Genomic DNA, 13168 nt, shown 5'->3' on the forward strand with positions numbered 1-13168 from the left:
GTATCGAGATGCGAGGCTGACTTTTTGCTCTATAAGGTTAATCCGGATGTCGATCAATCTAACGGACTTCACCTCCGCACTAGATAGTAACGCATCTTCAACTTCCACCCATCACATTTCATCAAACATCATCGCCAATCCAGATGGCCATTTCAAACGAAGAGGCCCCCCCGCCTCGCCTTCATCCCGCGAAACCCATTCCTTTTGAGTTGGTCCAGCATGTGGGCATCTTTTTCGAAGAGAATCTACGTAGGTACCCCTCCCGCGCGTCTTCGCGTCGCGGTACGGTAGACTTAATTGACTAATGTGCCCATTCAGATATTGAAGCACTCAGACTGCTCACCAATACCTTGAGCACAGATCCGAACACAGATATCGCAGTATTTACCCCATCTCCGCAACATCTCGCACTCGCGGCCACCTTTCTCATCCATCCCTCCACTACCGCGCGACCCAAGACAGATGAAGAGCAGGAAACGCCGCACGTAGCTCTCCGCATGCTGCTCCTGGTAAACAATCTTGTCGGGCCTGTCAACGCCAGATTTGATCTGGCTTTCAGATTCAAGCACTTTGAAGCCTCACGTCATGGTGGCCGGCGTTATGCCGACGGTACTTCCAAGAAACTGGTGACCAACGGCGAGAGGAAAATAGACCTGGATAAAGATATCAATAACGAGCTTGCACAGTCGGCCTCAGTCTGGTCGCGTGCTGAGGACTTTTGGCACGCTGTAGGATGGGCGTTCAACTGCGCTGTCCTGCATCCGGCCCGGTGGAAGTACTGGCGCATCTGGCTAGAGTTCATGTGCCAGGTTCTGGAGGATGATTGGGTTCAGCGCCAACGGTTAAAGGATCAGGATCCCTCACATGATGATCAAGTCCTGAAAGACAGCATAATAGTCAACTATATCACCCAATCTCAGGCTGGCTTCGGCCGCGACCGTCGCATTATGCGGGCCATATTCGCCGACGGTGGAGCGTCTGCGGTTAATGAATTTCGCGAGGTCTTCCGCAAGGAGCTGAAGCTGTCAAGAAAGAAGGAAAATAAGTCTAAAGACTTGAAGAAGAGGAGCGTCGCGGTCAACGTGGATGCAGACGAATACGGCGATTTCTACGCCCCAACCGATCACGAAGAAGACGGTACCTCGCCCGGCCGCGAGTCGAAACGTCCACGGAGAGCAGCCGCGATGGCCAAAAATGACGCCGCCATACCTACCTTAAACCCGAATTCCGACTCTACAATGCCAGACCCGACACTCTCTTCCTCTCTCCTCGGGGACACGGCCTCGCTCACCCTGCGCCAGCGCCTCTGCCACCTACTCTCCACCGTCTCCGACTCTCTTCCAAATATATTTATGCCCCTCCTAGACCTCTACCAGCTCTTCGTCGAAAATATCCGACATCTCCCTCTCCCAATCTACCAGGCCTTCGTCTCTCCGCTTGCCCTCACCCATTTCACTCCGGCAGCATGCTCGACGCTTTGCGAGTTACTTCTGTACGGCCTCCGCGATTCAGCCGCAGTCGACTCAAACGAGCAATACCTCACCCAGAGCAAACTAGAAACCTGCTTTCTCCCATACGCCGCCGCATCGTCCTCCCTCTCCGACAACGTCAAGATGTCCATCACCCTTGAAGCCCTCCTTGTTCTCCTTGCCGATCAAGGCATGATCGAAGTCACTGAGGAGACAAAGCAATTGACGAAGAAGGGGATCATAAGGCGCGCGGAGAAGGCCCAGCATGAGACGAGGAAGAACCATGTCGCTCGGATGTCAGAGGACATGGAGTGGGCATGGCTTGGTGAAAGCGCAGAACGATTAAACTTCTTAGTCGAGGAGGTGATCCCCGCTAGTGCGAGGGTGACTTCAACTACCATTGGGTCTTGATTAAGCTTCTTGTTTTCTTCTGTTTAGGTGTGCTACTTAATTTTTGTATTGCATCGCGGTGTGCTGGTTTGTTTTGTTCTGGAGGACGGTTTACCACGCCTTGTTTCATGCAGTCCGTTCGTCCACTGATACCCCTCTTCATCTATACTGTTATCTAAAAATGAGTTTATGGCGGCCGTTGCATTCATAAAATCCCCGTACTACGTAATTCGGTGTCGACCGTGGTCTATGAGGCAGCAGGCTAGTTAGAACCTTCTACGTGGAGTATCCCCAAGTTAGGGCTAAAACAAAATAAGTTATAGTATTGAAAAGCGCGAGGAAAAGGGCTTGGTGCCCTTGCAGCATGCAGGAGTGGTAGTATGTATGTGCACTGAAGAAACCAACTCTAATGGAACACAATGCAAAAAGGGGAATGGGTTGGTAAGAAGAATAAAAGAACAAGTATCCAGTTGCAAGCAAGCAAGCCAACAGTTCAAGACAGAGCCAGAACACAATCACGGAGGCGGCCGAGGGCCAATAATCTGACGCCTAGCACCCCCAATACCCAAGCCAGGGCCACCCCGGTTCTGGCTATCACCGCCCATAAAGCCGTACTGGTGTACATCCCAAGCGCCGCCAGGCCCCGCGTTCAGTGACGGATCCTTGACGCCTCTTGCCGCAGCTTCCTGCGTCTGCTTCTGGCTCTCTTCCCACTCTCTTTGGCGCTCGCGCTCGCGCTCCATTTCGCGTTCTAGGAGGGACTTGGAAGCCCACCCACCGGCGCGAGTCTTTTGTTGAGACGCTTGACGGCGGCTGTTTTCGGCGTCAACTTCGGATGTCGTGGTGTAATCTTGGAAGCGATGGGTAGCGGGCTTGGGAGCCACGGGGGCCGGGTTCGATGACAAGAAGCGGTCGACTCGGCTCTCTGATGCCTGGGGCTTGGGAGGCTGGGCCGCAGTAGCAGGGTCGGGGAGAGGTCGCCGAGGGGGCATGGGTGGGGGAGTTTGCACCTCAGCAACTGGTTCTGGACCCTGGTGCCGTTCCCACTCGCCGCGAAGGAGACGCCGTTCTTGTTCAAGGGACGAGAGGTCGTAGCTTGGCTTGGGTGGTACCGGGACAGGCCGCTTGGTCTCAGTGGGTTTGTTCTCCTTCTCCTTGAACGTTTGTCGTTCGCGTTCGTACTCGCGCTCCCTTTCCTTTGCAAGCTCTAATTGCTGCTCCAACTCTTTGATGCGCTGGCTTTCCTGCGACTCGCTAGGAGGAGGCTGTGCAGGCGCGGCTTGAGTTGCCCGGAATTGGCTAAGGAACTGACCAGTCAGACGAATGTCACTTGTATCCTTTCGTCGTTGTCTCTCGGTCTCAAATCTTTCTTCTGCCTCCTTCTCCTCGCGTAGACGTTGTTGTTCCTCTTGTTCCCATCGACGCTGTTCCTCATTCCATCGTCTCCGCTCCTCCTCAACATCTCGCCGCTCTTTATCCCTCAAACGAGACGTCTCTTCGGCCCATCGGCGCTCTTCCTCCTCACGGACACGTGCTTCATCTGCTTCAAGCTGCTGTCGATGAATCCGCTCAGCCTCTTCTTGTTCGAGTCTCAATCTCTCTTCCTCTTCACGTTTGCGCTTTTCCTTCTCCGCGACACTAGGCACATGAGGGGCAGCGGTAGTGATTTGTCGACGGGCACCAAATGCGACACCTTGGTTTGCTTGACTAGCACCTCCCATGTATCCATACTGGTGAATATTCCAAGCCGGCTGCGTAACCTGATGATCCGATTTCTTACTCCAGCTGCTGACTGCCTGAGGAGACTTTGCAGGACTCGAGCGGCCAGAAGCGTTGGAGTGGGCGTCACCGAATCGATTTTTCGTAGGCGTGTGAGGACCCTGGCTGGAGCCGGTCAAAGACGGACTCAAAGTGCCAGTTTTGCTCTGTACTCCGATTGCGCGCGGAAATTTACCGGGCTGGATGGCATTTGCCCGACGGCTGAAAGCTGAGATACATTGGAGGACTTGCGCAGGGTCCTTGGACTCGTAGAGGTCGACGGTAAGGAAGACATCGTGGGGAGGGAGACTGAGGGGAGGAAGCTGACAAGCGCGGAGGAAATGCGATATATTTTCCATTTGAACGAATGGCATAGAGGATTGCTTGTACTTTACGCCGGGCGAGACCGCAAGGTTGAGCAGCCTATATCGGGGCATTGTCAGCAACCGGGGTTGGAGAAATTCAGCCACAGCTTCGAGAATCTTACTTGCAAAGCGCGACACCATCCTTCAGTGCTTCAAGAAGGTCTCCAGGTGCAAGCCTCTCGCGCAACACTTCCTCAATCCAGGAGCGGACTTCGGCCGCGGCTTGCGGGGTATAGCGGGACAGGCGCAAGTTGCGCAAGTCCTTGTCTAAGGACGAGACAGAAGCCATTTAAAAAAAAAGTTGTGTGTGTCTTCAGCAGACTCTCCGCACATAAATAAAGAAGTCCAAAGGCGCCAAATGGCTATCTCTGGGCCTGAAGATCGTCGCAACTCTTGTGTTGACAGAGGGGTGAAGGAATGACGTAAAAAGGGGGTCGAAGACCAATGGACAGGAGTTCACGAACTCGGTCGTGAGCAGCAAGCAGAAAGAATAATCTCAATGATAGAATGAAGTCGGATTTGCAAGAAAAATATGAGAAGAGAGAAGCCTTGAGGGGGTCCAGGGCGGGAAATGGAATGCCTGTTGGGCCGTTATTTACCGTACGGGTAGAGTAAGCCAGCCCCAGTCAGCCGATGACGCAGTACTGCGGCGCAGCTCAGGATTTCCCCGAATATCTTCATCTCCACCAGTCAATCCAATCCGCCTGCCTAATTGCAATCCTCTTGCTTATAATTGGCAATTTACCATCTATAGACAGATGAGTCCAATCAATAGCCTGTGGTTCAAGTGGAAAAGCCTCCGGTTACCCTGGCGAAGATCCTTCCTCGTCGGTATGTTCGAGATTCGTCCATGACTCCAGCAAGACTAACGTCGTTCTTTTACTAGGGCACGATCTCGCAGGAAACACATACTGGGAATTCAGGGACAAATTGAATGCGGGCCGCTTCCGACGGATCCTCAAGCCTCCGGCCAAAACCCACTATGGCGACGTCGAAGTGAGCCGTGAGTTGCCTCCCGTCTAACCCTTCGCCCAGCCAAGTCTGACTCTAGTCGCTTCCAGCTCAATGGCACCAATGGCTTCGCTACGTTCGACCCGAACCTCCGTCCATCCAAGAACAACAAGAAGATATCCTGAGGCGGCAAAGAATCCTGATGCTGGCAGATATGCAGAAGAAGAAATGGGAGGCTGAACAATCCCGCTTGGATGCGCCGACAAAACAACACCCAGGGCCTGCAACGCAAACAAGCGATCCGACATTGGGTGCCGCCTCTGATGCGCCGAGGTCAGGACCCAAGGCCCAGCCGAATAACCCTGCTCAGGGCAAGGCATCGGCCAAAGAGGATCCTTTTTTCCGGCCGCAAGATGCGCCAGGTGAGAAGTGGCAGCCTGAATCATGGACCCCTACGCCGTCTAAGAGGCGAGATCAAAGCGGTCGATAATTCTAATTCAGATACCCTTTATACTACGCAGCTATGGTGGAACCTGTGTACGATTATATATAGTGCGCCTAAAAAGCATTGTTTAGACGAGAGTACGTCGCGATGATCATCGGTATACGAGTTAATATTAATAGGAATAGCGATACTTGATCTTCTTTTAAAATAACGAAATAAACTAAGTTTTTCAACCTGTGTTGGTACTTGAAGTAGTACTACTCTTGATGTCTACAGAAGCCTCGGAGATGCAGACTCTGAAACGTAAAATTGCATTGCCAAAAATGTAAATGGGTATTATGCTGCACCGGTATGTCCGCAGATCTAAAGCTTTCTCCGAATGACCCGTAGCGCCCCCGATTTTAGTGGAAAAATAAGACCTCTAGGCGCCAAAACGACCGATGCTGAAGCGAAAGGAAGAATAAGGACTAAACAAGATGAAAATGCAACAGTGACACCCCGAAACGTATTAAAATGCATATGCAGATTGTGCAGTGGACGGCGGCTATTGATTAGCAGAAAACGGCTTCTAGGGCTTCGACATCGCCACCGGCTCTCCGCACCGCCTGCAGCGCAGCCTCGCTGAGCTTGCGCCGACGATCGCGGGCTTCTTGCTCCCGTCTCGCTTTTGTCTTGGAGCTACCGCTTGGAGCGACGCCGGTAAGAATCTTCTGGCTGTCGTTGGCTGTGAAGTTGACAAACGACACTGTGACTGATTTGCCACTCTTTGGGCTTGTGGATGGATTGGTGGGAGCCTTGACAGGCTTGGGCGTGCCCGTTGGTTGACCAGATAGCTTCCGGCCATGAGGACGACGAGGGGTGTTCTTCAGTATCATACCGTCTCTGCGTTGAGTTGGTGAGATTTGCGTTTTGGGAGAAATGGATGGTGACCGTGGTGGATTGGGGATGTTCGGAGTGGTGAAGGACGTTGAGTCAACGTATGTCTGTGGTGCGTGTGTTTCAAAATTGTAAGAATGGCTGTCCTGGGTATTGGCAGTCGTCGGTACGGCGGAAGAAGGAAAAGATGAAGAGATATCAAACTGTGTAGGGTCTAACTGAATCATAAGACCCCCTTGCAGAAGGTCGCCATGGTTGACAGATGCTTGAATTGGACGCTGCGGGGCCGGAGATGCAATCATGTGTTGATATGAAGCGTGGCGCTGGGTGACCTCAGAGGGCATAGGCGACCACCATGTCTGAGGATCATTTAGCTCAGGCGTGTAATGGAATGCTGGTGTCCCGAGAGCATCGGAATGCCAAGAAGACATTGATTGGGGATCGGAGGAATGTGGTGAAGAAAACATGTCACCTGCCGAAGGGGGACTTGGAGTCAATGTAGATGTATTTGACTGTCTTAGATACCTCTGGTGCTGACTCGCTAGGGCATTGACGGATGGGGACGGCATGGGAATCGCTGGAGATTGGGTGATATAGCCAGAGTCGAATTGCTGAGGCAGCTCCGCCGAGCCTTGAAAGTTCTCTGCCGAGTTGTTCATCTGTGCGGGCGTGTGCTTGGAGATGTTCTCCTGTTGAACAAGGATGTCGGAAGGAGGTGGCGACAATGGTAGGCCTGCATCGGAGCTACGGATAGTGAAGTTTTGTAGCCGTTGAGCCCAGGCCTCGGGATAAGCCATCCTATAGCTGCCTTTCTGGAGTTGAGAAGAGCGCATCAAGCCAGATGAGAAGCTTTGTTTGCGCAGTAAGCCGCGACGGTCATTGGGTTCTCGGTGACGACGGATGGTCTTTGGGGTGAATAAACCACCCTTGACTTTGAAACCCGGAGTTGCTGGAGGGGTCGAAGGTGATGAGCGGGGTATGAAAGCCTGGGAATGTCCGGCTGTAGCGGCTTCAAGGTCAAGATTCAATCCCAATACAGCCGAAGGTTGGGCGCTATCTTGAAGAGAAAAGTTGTCTTGGTCTGTAGAGCAGCCCGTATTTTGTGAAAGAGACCAGAGGTCTTTGCCCCAGTCCTGCGGTGACTGACGGGTAAGCTGTGCGGTGGAGATAATGGGAGATTGGTCGCCACAGTCGGTTGAGAACGAGTCGAGTGGGAATATTTGGTCGAATTCGCTGGAAAACGGAACATCTTTGCTGGTGTCCGTACTCGATGTGTCCATGTTGACGTACTGATTAAACAGATCATTGAATGAATGATCGAATGGTTGAGCGAACATCTTGCCAGGCGGGAGATCACCTTTCCGTTTGCGGCGACGAGGAGGCTGCCAAAGACTCGACCCAGTAAGCCGTAAGCCGTATCAGATATGATTGGCGATAAGATTGCGGATATGTAGTCTGGTCCGAAACCAAAGTCTGGGAAGGGGAGCCGGATCCGCAGGTCTGGTAGGGTATGCAGGTGGAATGGAGCGCGTAGAGACTGTTTGATTGATTGACAATCGAAGAAAACACTGCAGAGGATGCAAAGAAGACAAAGCAAACAAACAACAGACCGATGGTCCTATTTGAATTGTCACAGCTCCCCTCCAGCCTCTGAATTCCCTTTGCATTCCAGTCCTTCTATAGTAAGAGAGGAATGCGCACTAACGAGCCAAGCGGGGTGTTTGATATCGTCCACTGTCTGCCAACCGATCCCGACTGAAAGAACTATGGATTCCCAAGTAACCTCAGCGGCCAATCATGGACAAGAAAGAAGACGTGGCTGATCGAGTTCCTCGAACCTCTCGACTGGGTGACGAAAGTTGGACTCGAATGCTGAATGGCCACCCACTGGAATGTAACACTCACTATGCCATAAGCGGAGCAAGCAAGTATCAGGCGGACGAGCAGCGGGGGGAGGGGGCAAGTAATCCAGACAGCTCTTGGACGCGAGCACTTGCAGGCGATAGATGCAGATCAGTCGGCTCCAACGGTAAAATCCGTTCGAGCTGTCTGTAGTCCCTCGACCATGGAAGAGGTCTTCTGAATATAAGCGTCATCGTTGCTCTTCATCTTAAGCCATCAAGTTAAAAAGTAGTATCTCTGGGCCACAGTGATCAGCATCAGTGCTTCACCCACCCAATCGCCTGATCGAGTATCTCCCCGTCGGTGGAGCTATTATTTTTGGCATCGAGGGTACTATCCAACCCACTAGATACCGATAAAGCTTGGTGGACTGTATGTCGAGTGTCGATGTGATGGGGCTGGGTCGCTGAGAGGAATGTGCGCCCCCAGCAACAATGCACGGAACAGACCTCTGGTATGCCAGAGGATAAAGACACACCCGTACTTGGCGCATCTGTGCCCCACACATTCAGAGAGTATTGTGCCGATCTGCAGCATCTGAAGAGATTCTTGCTTCAGGTTGGGCTTCTATTATTATCCCAGGTACCAGATTGTGGGGGGTCTTTGACGGTCGATATTTGCATTCAGCCTCTTTGACCCTTTGACCCTTTGGCACCAAGCAAACTTGACTTGCTCTGTACTTTGTTTCTTGTTAGTCTTAGCACAGGAGAAGGCTGTGTACTGGTCTGCAGGGGTCTGAACCTAAAGATGGGTTGCAAAGGTGTACCCATGTAGCTTCTTTGTTCTCTGCCCTAAAGTCGGTCTGTCGTGCGGGAACCCAACAGTATCACAAGGCCCTATTGGATGGAGAAGTCAAATATAGCCATTCTCACTCAACAGGAGTGAGCTGCGCCTCGACTTTCCTGGACTCGTGGTAGCACAATCACATCCTGAGAGTCGAGATGCCATGATTATGATCCAAGCGCAAAGGAACAAAGGCGTACGACGTATGGAGCCGAAGGCCATACCTCAAGGTGGCCGGCTTCATGAATTGTCACAAGAGTGATTGTCGATGTATGGAGTTGACAAAGAAGAGACCATATTTTCCCATACTGCCTGCCTCTTGGACGCATGAGTAGAAAGCCACGCCGAAGAATTCCAGCATTGGAGTCCCAATGGACAAAAATACCATGACAGGGGGGTTCTATGAGCCAGGCTTAGTTGTTTGAATGAACGTCTCAAGTGGGTTGTTAGGGTTCAAAGCCGTCTCATTGAAGATGGAATTCATATCCGTATCCCAAGATTGGGTTTGAGCGCCGAGCGGCACACATCCAGTTCCTGCCGATAGAATGAGGGCGCGGTCAGATCGGCCTCTCGGTTTCCCTAGCCTGTAGCGTATCGACTAGTGAAGCGTAGTGTGAGTGATGGCTAGAATTTGTTCGCATTTTTGGTATATTGGCAATCGAGAACCCAGCATGAAGCTCATCGGGCCTTGGAGTATTATGAGAAACACGTGCAGACATTGTCGGAAGCAGCGGGCACGTGACTAGACGCTAGACCGCTTCTGGTCACTCAAGCCGGCCGCCCGATGAGGCGACAATGGAGTGAGGAGTCAGGTGCCGTGGCTTTGTCGATGACGGAAATATCACGGCCTGAGAGTCAGCAGGGAATCTCTCTCCTTCTTCTTTCCCCAGCACAACCTCGCGTGCTATCTTTCCCATACACTACCACTTTACCTTCTTAAGACCAGACTTCATCTATCGCGACCGTTCGCTTTTTGAATAGTAGTCGCCTCTTCCGTATTTTCGCGCCGCCACCCCTCCCCGCGTTACCTCGGACGACATCCCACGAAAAGCGGGCGTGAATCTAGTTGATACTCGCCGCTATCGTCACAAGTCAGTCACATCACTCATACTGGACTGCCAGTATCAAACTTCGAACCTACTTCGGCTTCGTCACCGCGCGGATACAAAACCTGTGTATCCAGTCTCCGGCTCTCCCTATCTGACCGAGCGAAACAGTCTATATGCATCACGTCAAGGAAACTCTGAAGACCGCATCATTCACAAACCAGTCACCTGAGAGTAACATCATTTCAGCCATTTTCCAGAACTCGACGCACGAACCAAACATGTACTCCAAGCTACTCGTCCAGGGATCCCCCTGTTTCCCTCAGTAAACAGGACTGTTACCGACCGTCTACCATGGACTCTTACGAGCGTATTGGGGGGCCTTTTAAGCCATACATCTTTAACAACAAGAACAATCACACCTACCATATCTGCCTCCGCCGCAGGCTCATCTGAGAGTCTTATCAAAGCGGAGCTTGATACTCGATTTTGATACATCTTACCTATCGGACTTCAGTTCCTAGGTTGGTTTCTTTTCCAGGTGAAGTGCCGGACGCGTCCGCCTAAAGGTAAGCCACAATGAGTGTTGAACACATGAGCAAAAAATCGTGGGAATCGCTCTCTTCAACATTTTCGCACCTTGAGATTTCGCTCTCTCGTGATAGCTGTTATGCCTCGGATGAAATGTCTGTGACTTCTGCCCAACCCGCGGTTACCAATTCAACCACAAGATCGCCAGTCACTCGTTTGACTGAAGCTACTTTCCCGAAATCCATACTGAAAAGGCCGTACGCCGACCTTGAAGAAGACGAGGAGTCGGAATCCGGTTATGCATCGGACTCATCAGATTATCCTGATGGGATATTTGAAGACATTGATGACGATCTATGCGACATCGTCGACTGGGACGAAACTTCTGAGGTCATGTCCGAGCTCTGTATTGACGATATTGAGTCTTTCGATGGCTCATTTATCTCGTTTGAATCCTCGGTGCGTTTTGACTCGAACGTACAATATATCGAGCCATTGGAATATCAGGAAGAGGAGATTCCAGACAATGGCATGACCTTTCACGAAATGATGTTGGCGGCAAAGGCGTCATCTTACCCCAACAAGTCCCACGAGGAAACATACAGCGGAGCCGAAACCAGTGATGCCGATGACGCCAGCCACGAAGCTATCGCGGATTCTATCGAGCAACTGCCGGAGCATACGGGCGATATCCTCGACCTTGACAAGAGGCTTTTCGTGGCTTACATGAACGGCATCAACGGAATTGGGAATCATGAGTATAAAGCACGCCTTCGTGACCGGGTAGCAGATTTCAAGTCAGGACGTGTACCGTCGCCTTTCCTAGACTTGGATAGCGCCAATGCTCTCTACCTGGATACTGTGCTTAACCATGTTATTGGGACCTTCCGCAACATCGTGGTTAAGGATGAATTCTCCGAGCTTGCCAAGATTTGTGGTGTGCATATTCCACAAGGGACGTCGCCCACCCAGGATGTATTCGACAAGATCGAGCATCTACTATCCGAACGCTTAACCATTGACGGCGTGGACATTGGGCCCGATGAGCTGAGCTTTTTCGCTAGCGGAGTCGCCTACGCACTTGAGAACTGGAGATGCTATTTGCCCCCCAGCCCCGTCCAGTCAGCGGCGTAAAGAAGGCTCAACCCATTCGGCAATCAAAGTTCTACTATTAACAATCACATTAAACGTTTTACGAAGACTCATGATATGGAGATGCATTTAAGCGGGATCTAAATGCTGTTGTCTATCTCTTTTTTGTTTAGCGATAAATGTAAAAGTTCTCACGACGAATCTAAACCATTTGCACATCTATTCTAAACTAGACTTGTTGTTTTCGAAAAGAGCCGAAACTCATCTGTAGATCAGCGCTCTTTGCCGCCACTTTTGTTCGCAGCACGCCTTGATGACTCGCGCCTTGTTTCGTAACAACGCCTTCAAAATATGGGAGTCAAGCTAAGCGTCACAGTCCAAGTCCTCAAGCTGTGACTTGGCAGTCGGCAGCAGTCTACATGAAACAGCCCCGGCCCCCGGCCCCCAACGTCCCGTGCCGAACTGCCTTAGTACCCCATCCTTCCCGACTCTTGAGCTTCTAGTTCTAGACCATGGGTTCCCGGACGATAGATTAGGTGCCCTAACTCTCAAGCCAGGCCCGAGGATGCCGAGTTGATCACCTTGGGTCCCGGTGCATGCTGGACCGGCGTATCGGCGTGAATACCTAGGCAACTACATTCCGTCCACAATGATCATAGGTACAGGTATTGATTTCGTATTACGCAGTACGCAGTCAGCAGGACCTGTGGTACTTAGGCGGATGGGATGGGATGGCGTAAAGGGATTGTCGATTGTTTCTACGCCCTGCGCTAGCCGCTAAGCAAGGTAGATAGGACCTACCCTAGCAGGTAGTCAGGATGCCCCATGAAGATAAAAGAGCTGAAGAATTAGGAGCATGGATTATCCTGGGCGCAGCCTACCGGGTCTTCCTTGATGGTTGTACGATCGATCTGTGAAGAATGACTGGTCATTGTTCGGATCAGTTCGTATGCAGTGAACTTCCTGCAGGATCTATTTATATAGATTTAGCTGATTTGTGAGACATGAGACATAAAATGCTAGATACGGAGTACCTGGTGGTACCTACGTAGCTCTGTAGGAAGGTTTCGTACTCGAGATCAGCTTATCTCGAGACTGGAATACTCTGGGTAATTCTGGACGCCGAATATACGGAACCTGACTCAGCTGAGAATGAGGGAATGCTTGTATCTATTTAGGACCTGGGTAGGTTGTACGTATCTTCCTTCAACGGGGTATACAAAGGATAAGGCGTCTGGTTTGGCTAGTATGGCCGTTAGGCCTTGCCGATTATTAGTCTCTAATAGCACACTATATAGCACATTACTGAGCACTAAGCTGAGTGGCTACGTAGGCAAGGGTCAGCCATTGCTTACCCGCATAGCCATATGCAGATAAGCTTTGATCCTGTGGGATAGAGAACTCTGGGCCCAACTGCTTCGTTGACGGCCTTAGGCGTGCACCAAGTTGGACTGACTTGAGGGAAATCCCAGTAGTCTGGCCTAGGTCTTCAGGGTGGTGGCTAGTGGTGCCGCTTACGTACCGTGCCTCAGCTAGACTGCTAGGGGAATCGGCGCAGCC

At 51.5% G+C, this 13168-nt stretch overlaps 5 protein-coding genes across 5 annotated transcripts; 3 read left to right on the forward strand and 2 right to left on the reverse strand.

Annotated features, from left to right (window-relative positions):
• The first annotated feature begins 90 nt into the window (after positions 1-90).
• On the forward strand, positions 91-2115 carry BDW74DRAFT_145797 (uncharacterized protein). The gene is made up of 2 exons (XM_073723232.1): positions 91-249; positions 319-2115. Exons 1-2 carry the CDS (start codon positions 144-146, stop codon positions 1878-1880), a joined length of 1668 nt encoding a protein of 555 aa, XP_073587741.1. The 5' UTR covers positions 91-143; the 3' UTR covers positions 1881-2115.
• Positions 2116-2160: 45 nt separating this feature from the next.
• BDW74DRAFT_76341 (calponin homology domain protein) lies at positions 2161-4652 on the reverse strand. The gene is made up of 2 exons (XM_073733657.1): positions 4105-4652; positions 2161-4040 (listed from the first exon to the last, which is right to left on the reverse strand). Exons 1-2 carry the CDS (start codon positions 4269-4271, stop codon positions 2375-2377), a joined length of 1833 nt encoding a protein of 610 aa, XP_073587742.1. The 5' UTR covers positions 4272-4652; the 3' UTR covers positions 2161-2374.
• Positions 4653-4682: 30 nt separating this feature from the next.
• BDW74DRAFT_76346 (uncharacterized protein) lies at positions 4683-5636 on the forward strand. Its single transcript, XM_073733658.1, has 3 exons — positions 4683-4813; positions 4869-4985; positions 5044-5636. Exons 1-3 carry the CDS (start codon positions 4741-4743, stop codon positions 5421-5423), a joined length of 570 nt encoding a protein of 189 aa, XP_073587743.1. The 5' UTR covers positions 4683-4740; the 3' UTR covers positions 5424-5636.
• A 1-nt stretch (position 5637) lies between these two features.
• wetA (developmental regulatory protein WetA) lies at positions 5638-7821 on the reverse strand. The gene has a single exon (XM_073733659.1). The coding sequence runs from the start codon at positions 7589-7591 to the stop codon at positions 5930-5932; it is 1662 nt and encodes a 553-aa protein (XP_073587744.1). The 5' UTR covers positions 7592-7821; the 3' UTR covers positions 5638-5929.
• Positions 7822-10242: 2421 nt separating this feature from the next.
• BDW74DRAFT_76364 (uncharacterized protein) lies at positions 10243-11830 on the forward strand. Its single transcript, XM_073733660.1, has one exon. It carries the CDS (start codon positions 10565-10567, stop codon positions 11648-11650), a length of 1086 nt encoding a protein of 361 aa, XP_073587745.1. The 5' UTR covers positions 10243-10564; the 3' UTR covers positions 11651-11830.
• The last annotated feature ends 1338 nt before the right edge of the window (positions 11831-13168 follow it).

This window comes from Aspergillus multicolor (genome assembly GCF_047715735.1).
Source record: "Aspergillus multicolor strain CBS 133.54 unplaced genomic scaffold BDW74scaffold_3, whole genome shotgun sequence".
Classification (NCBI taxonomy): Eukaryota; Fungi; Ascomycota; class Eurotiomycetes; order Eurotiales; family Aspergillaceae; genus Aspergillus; species Aspergillus multicolor.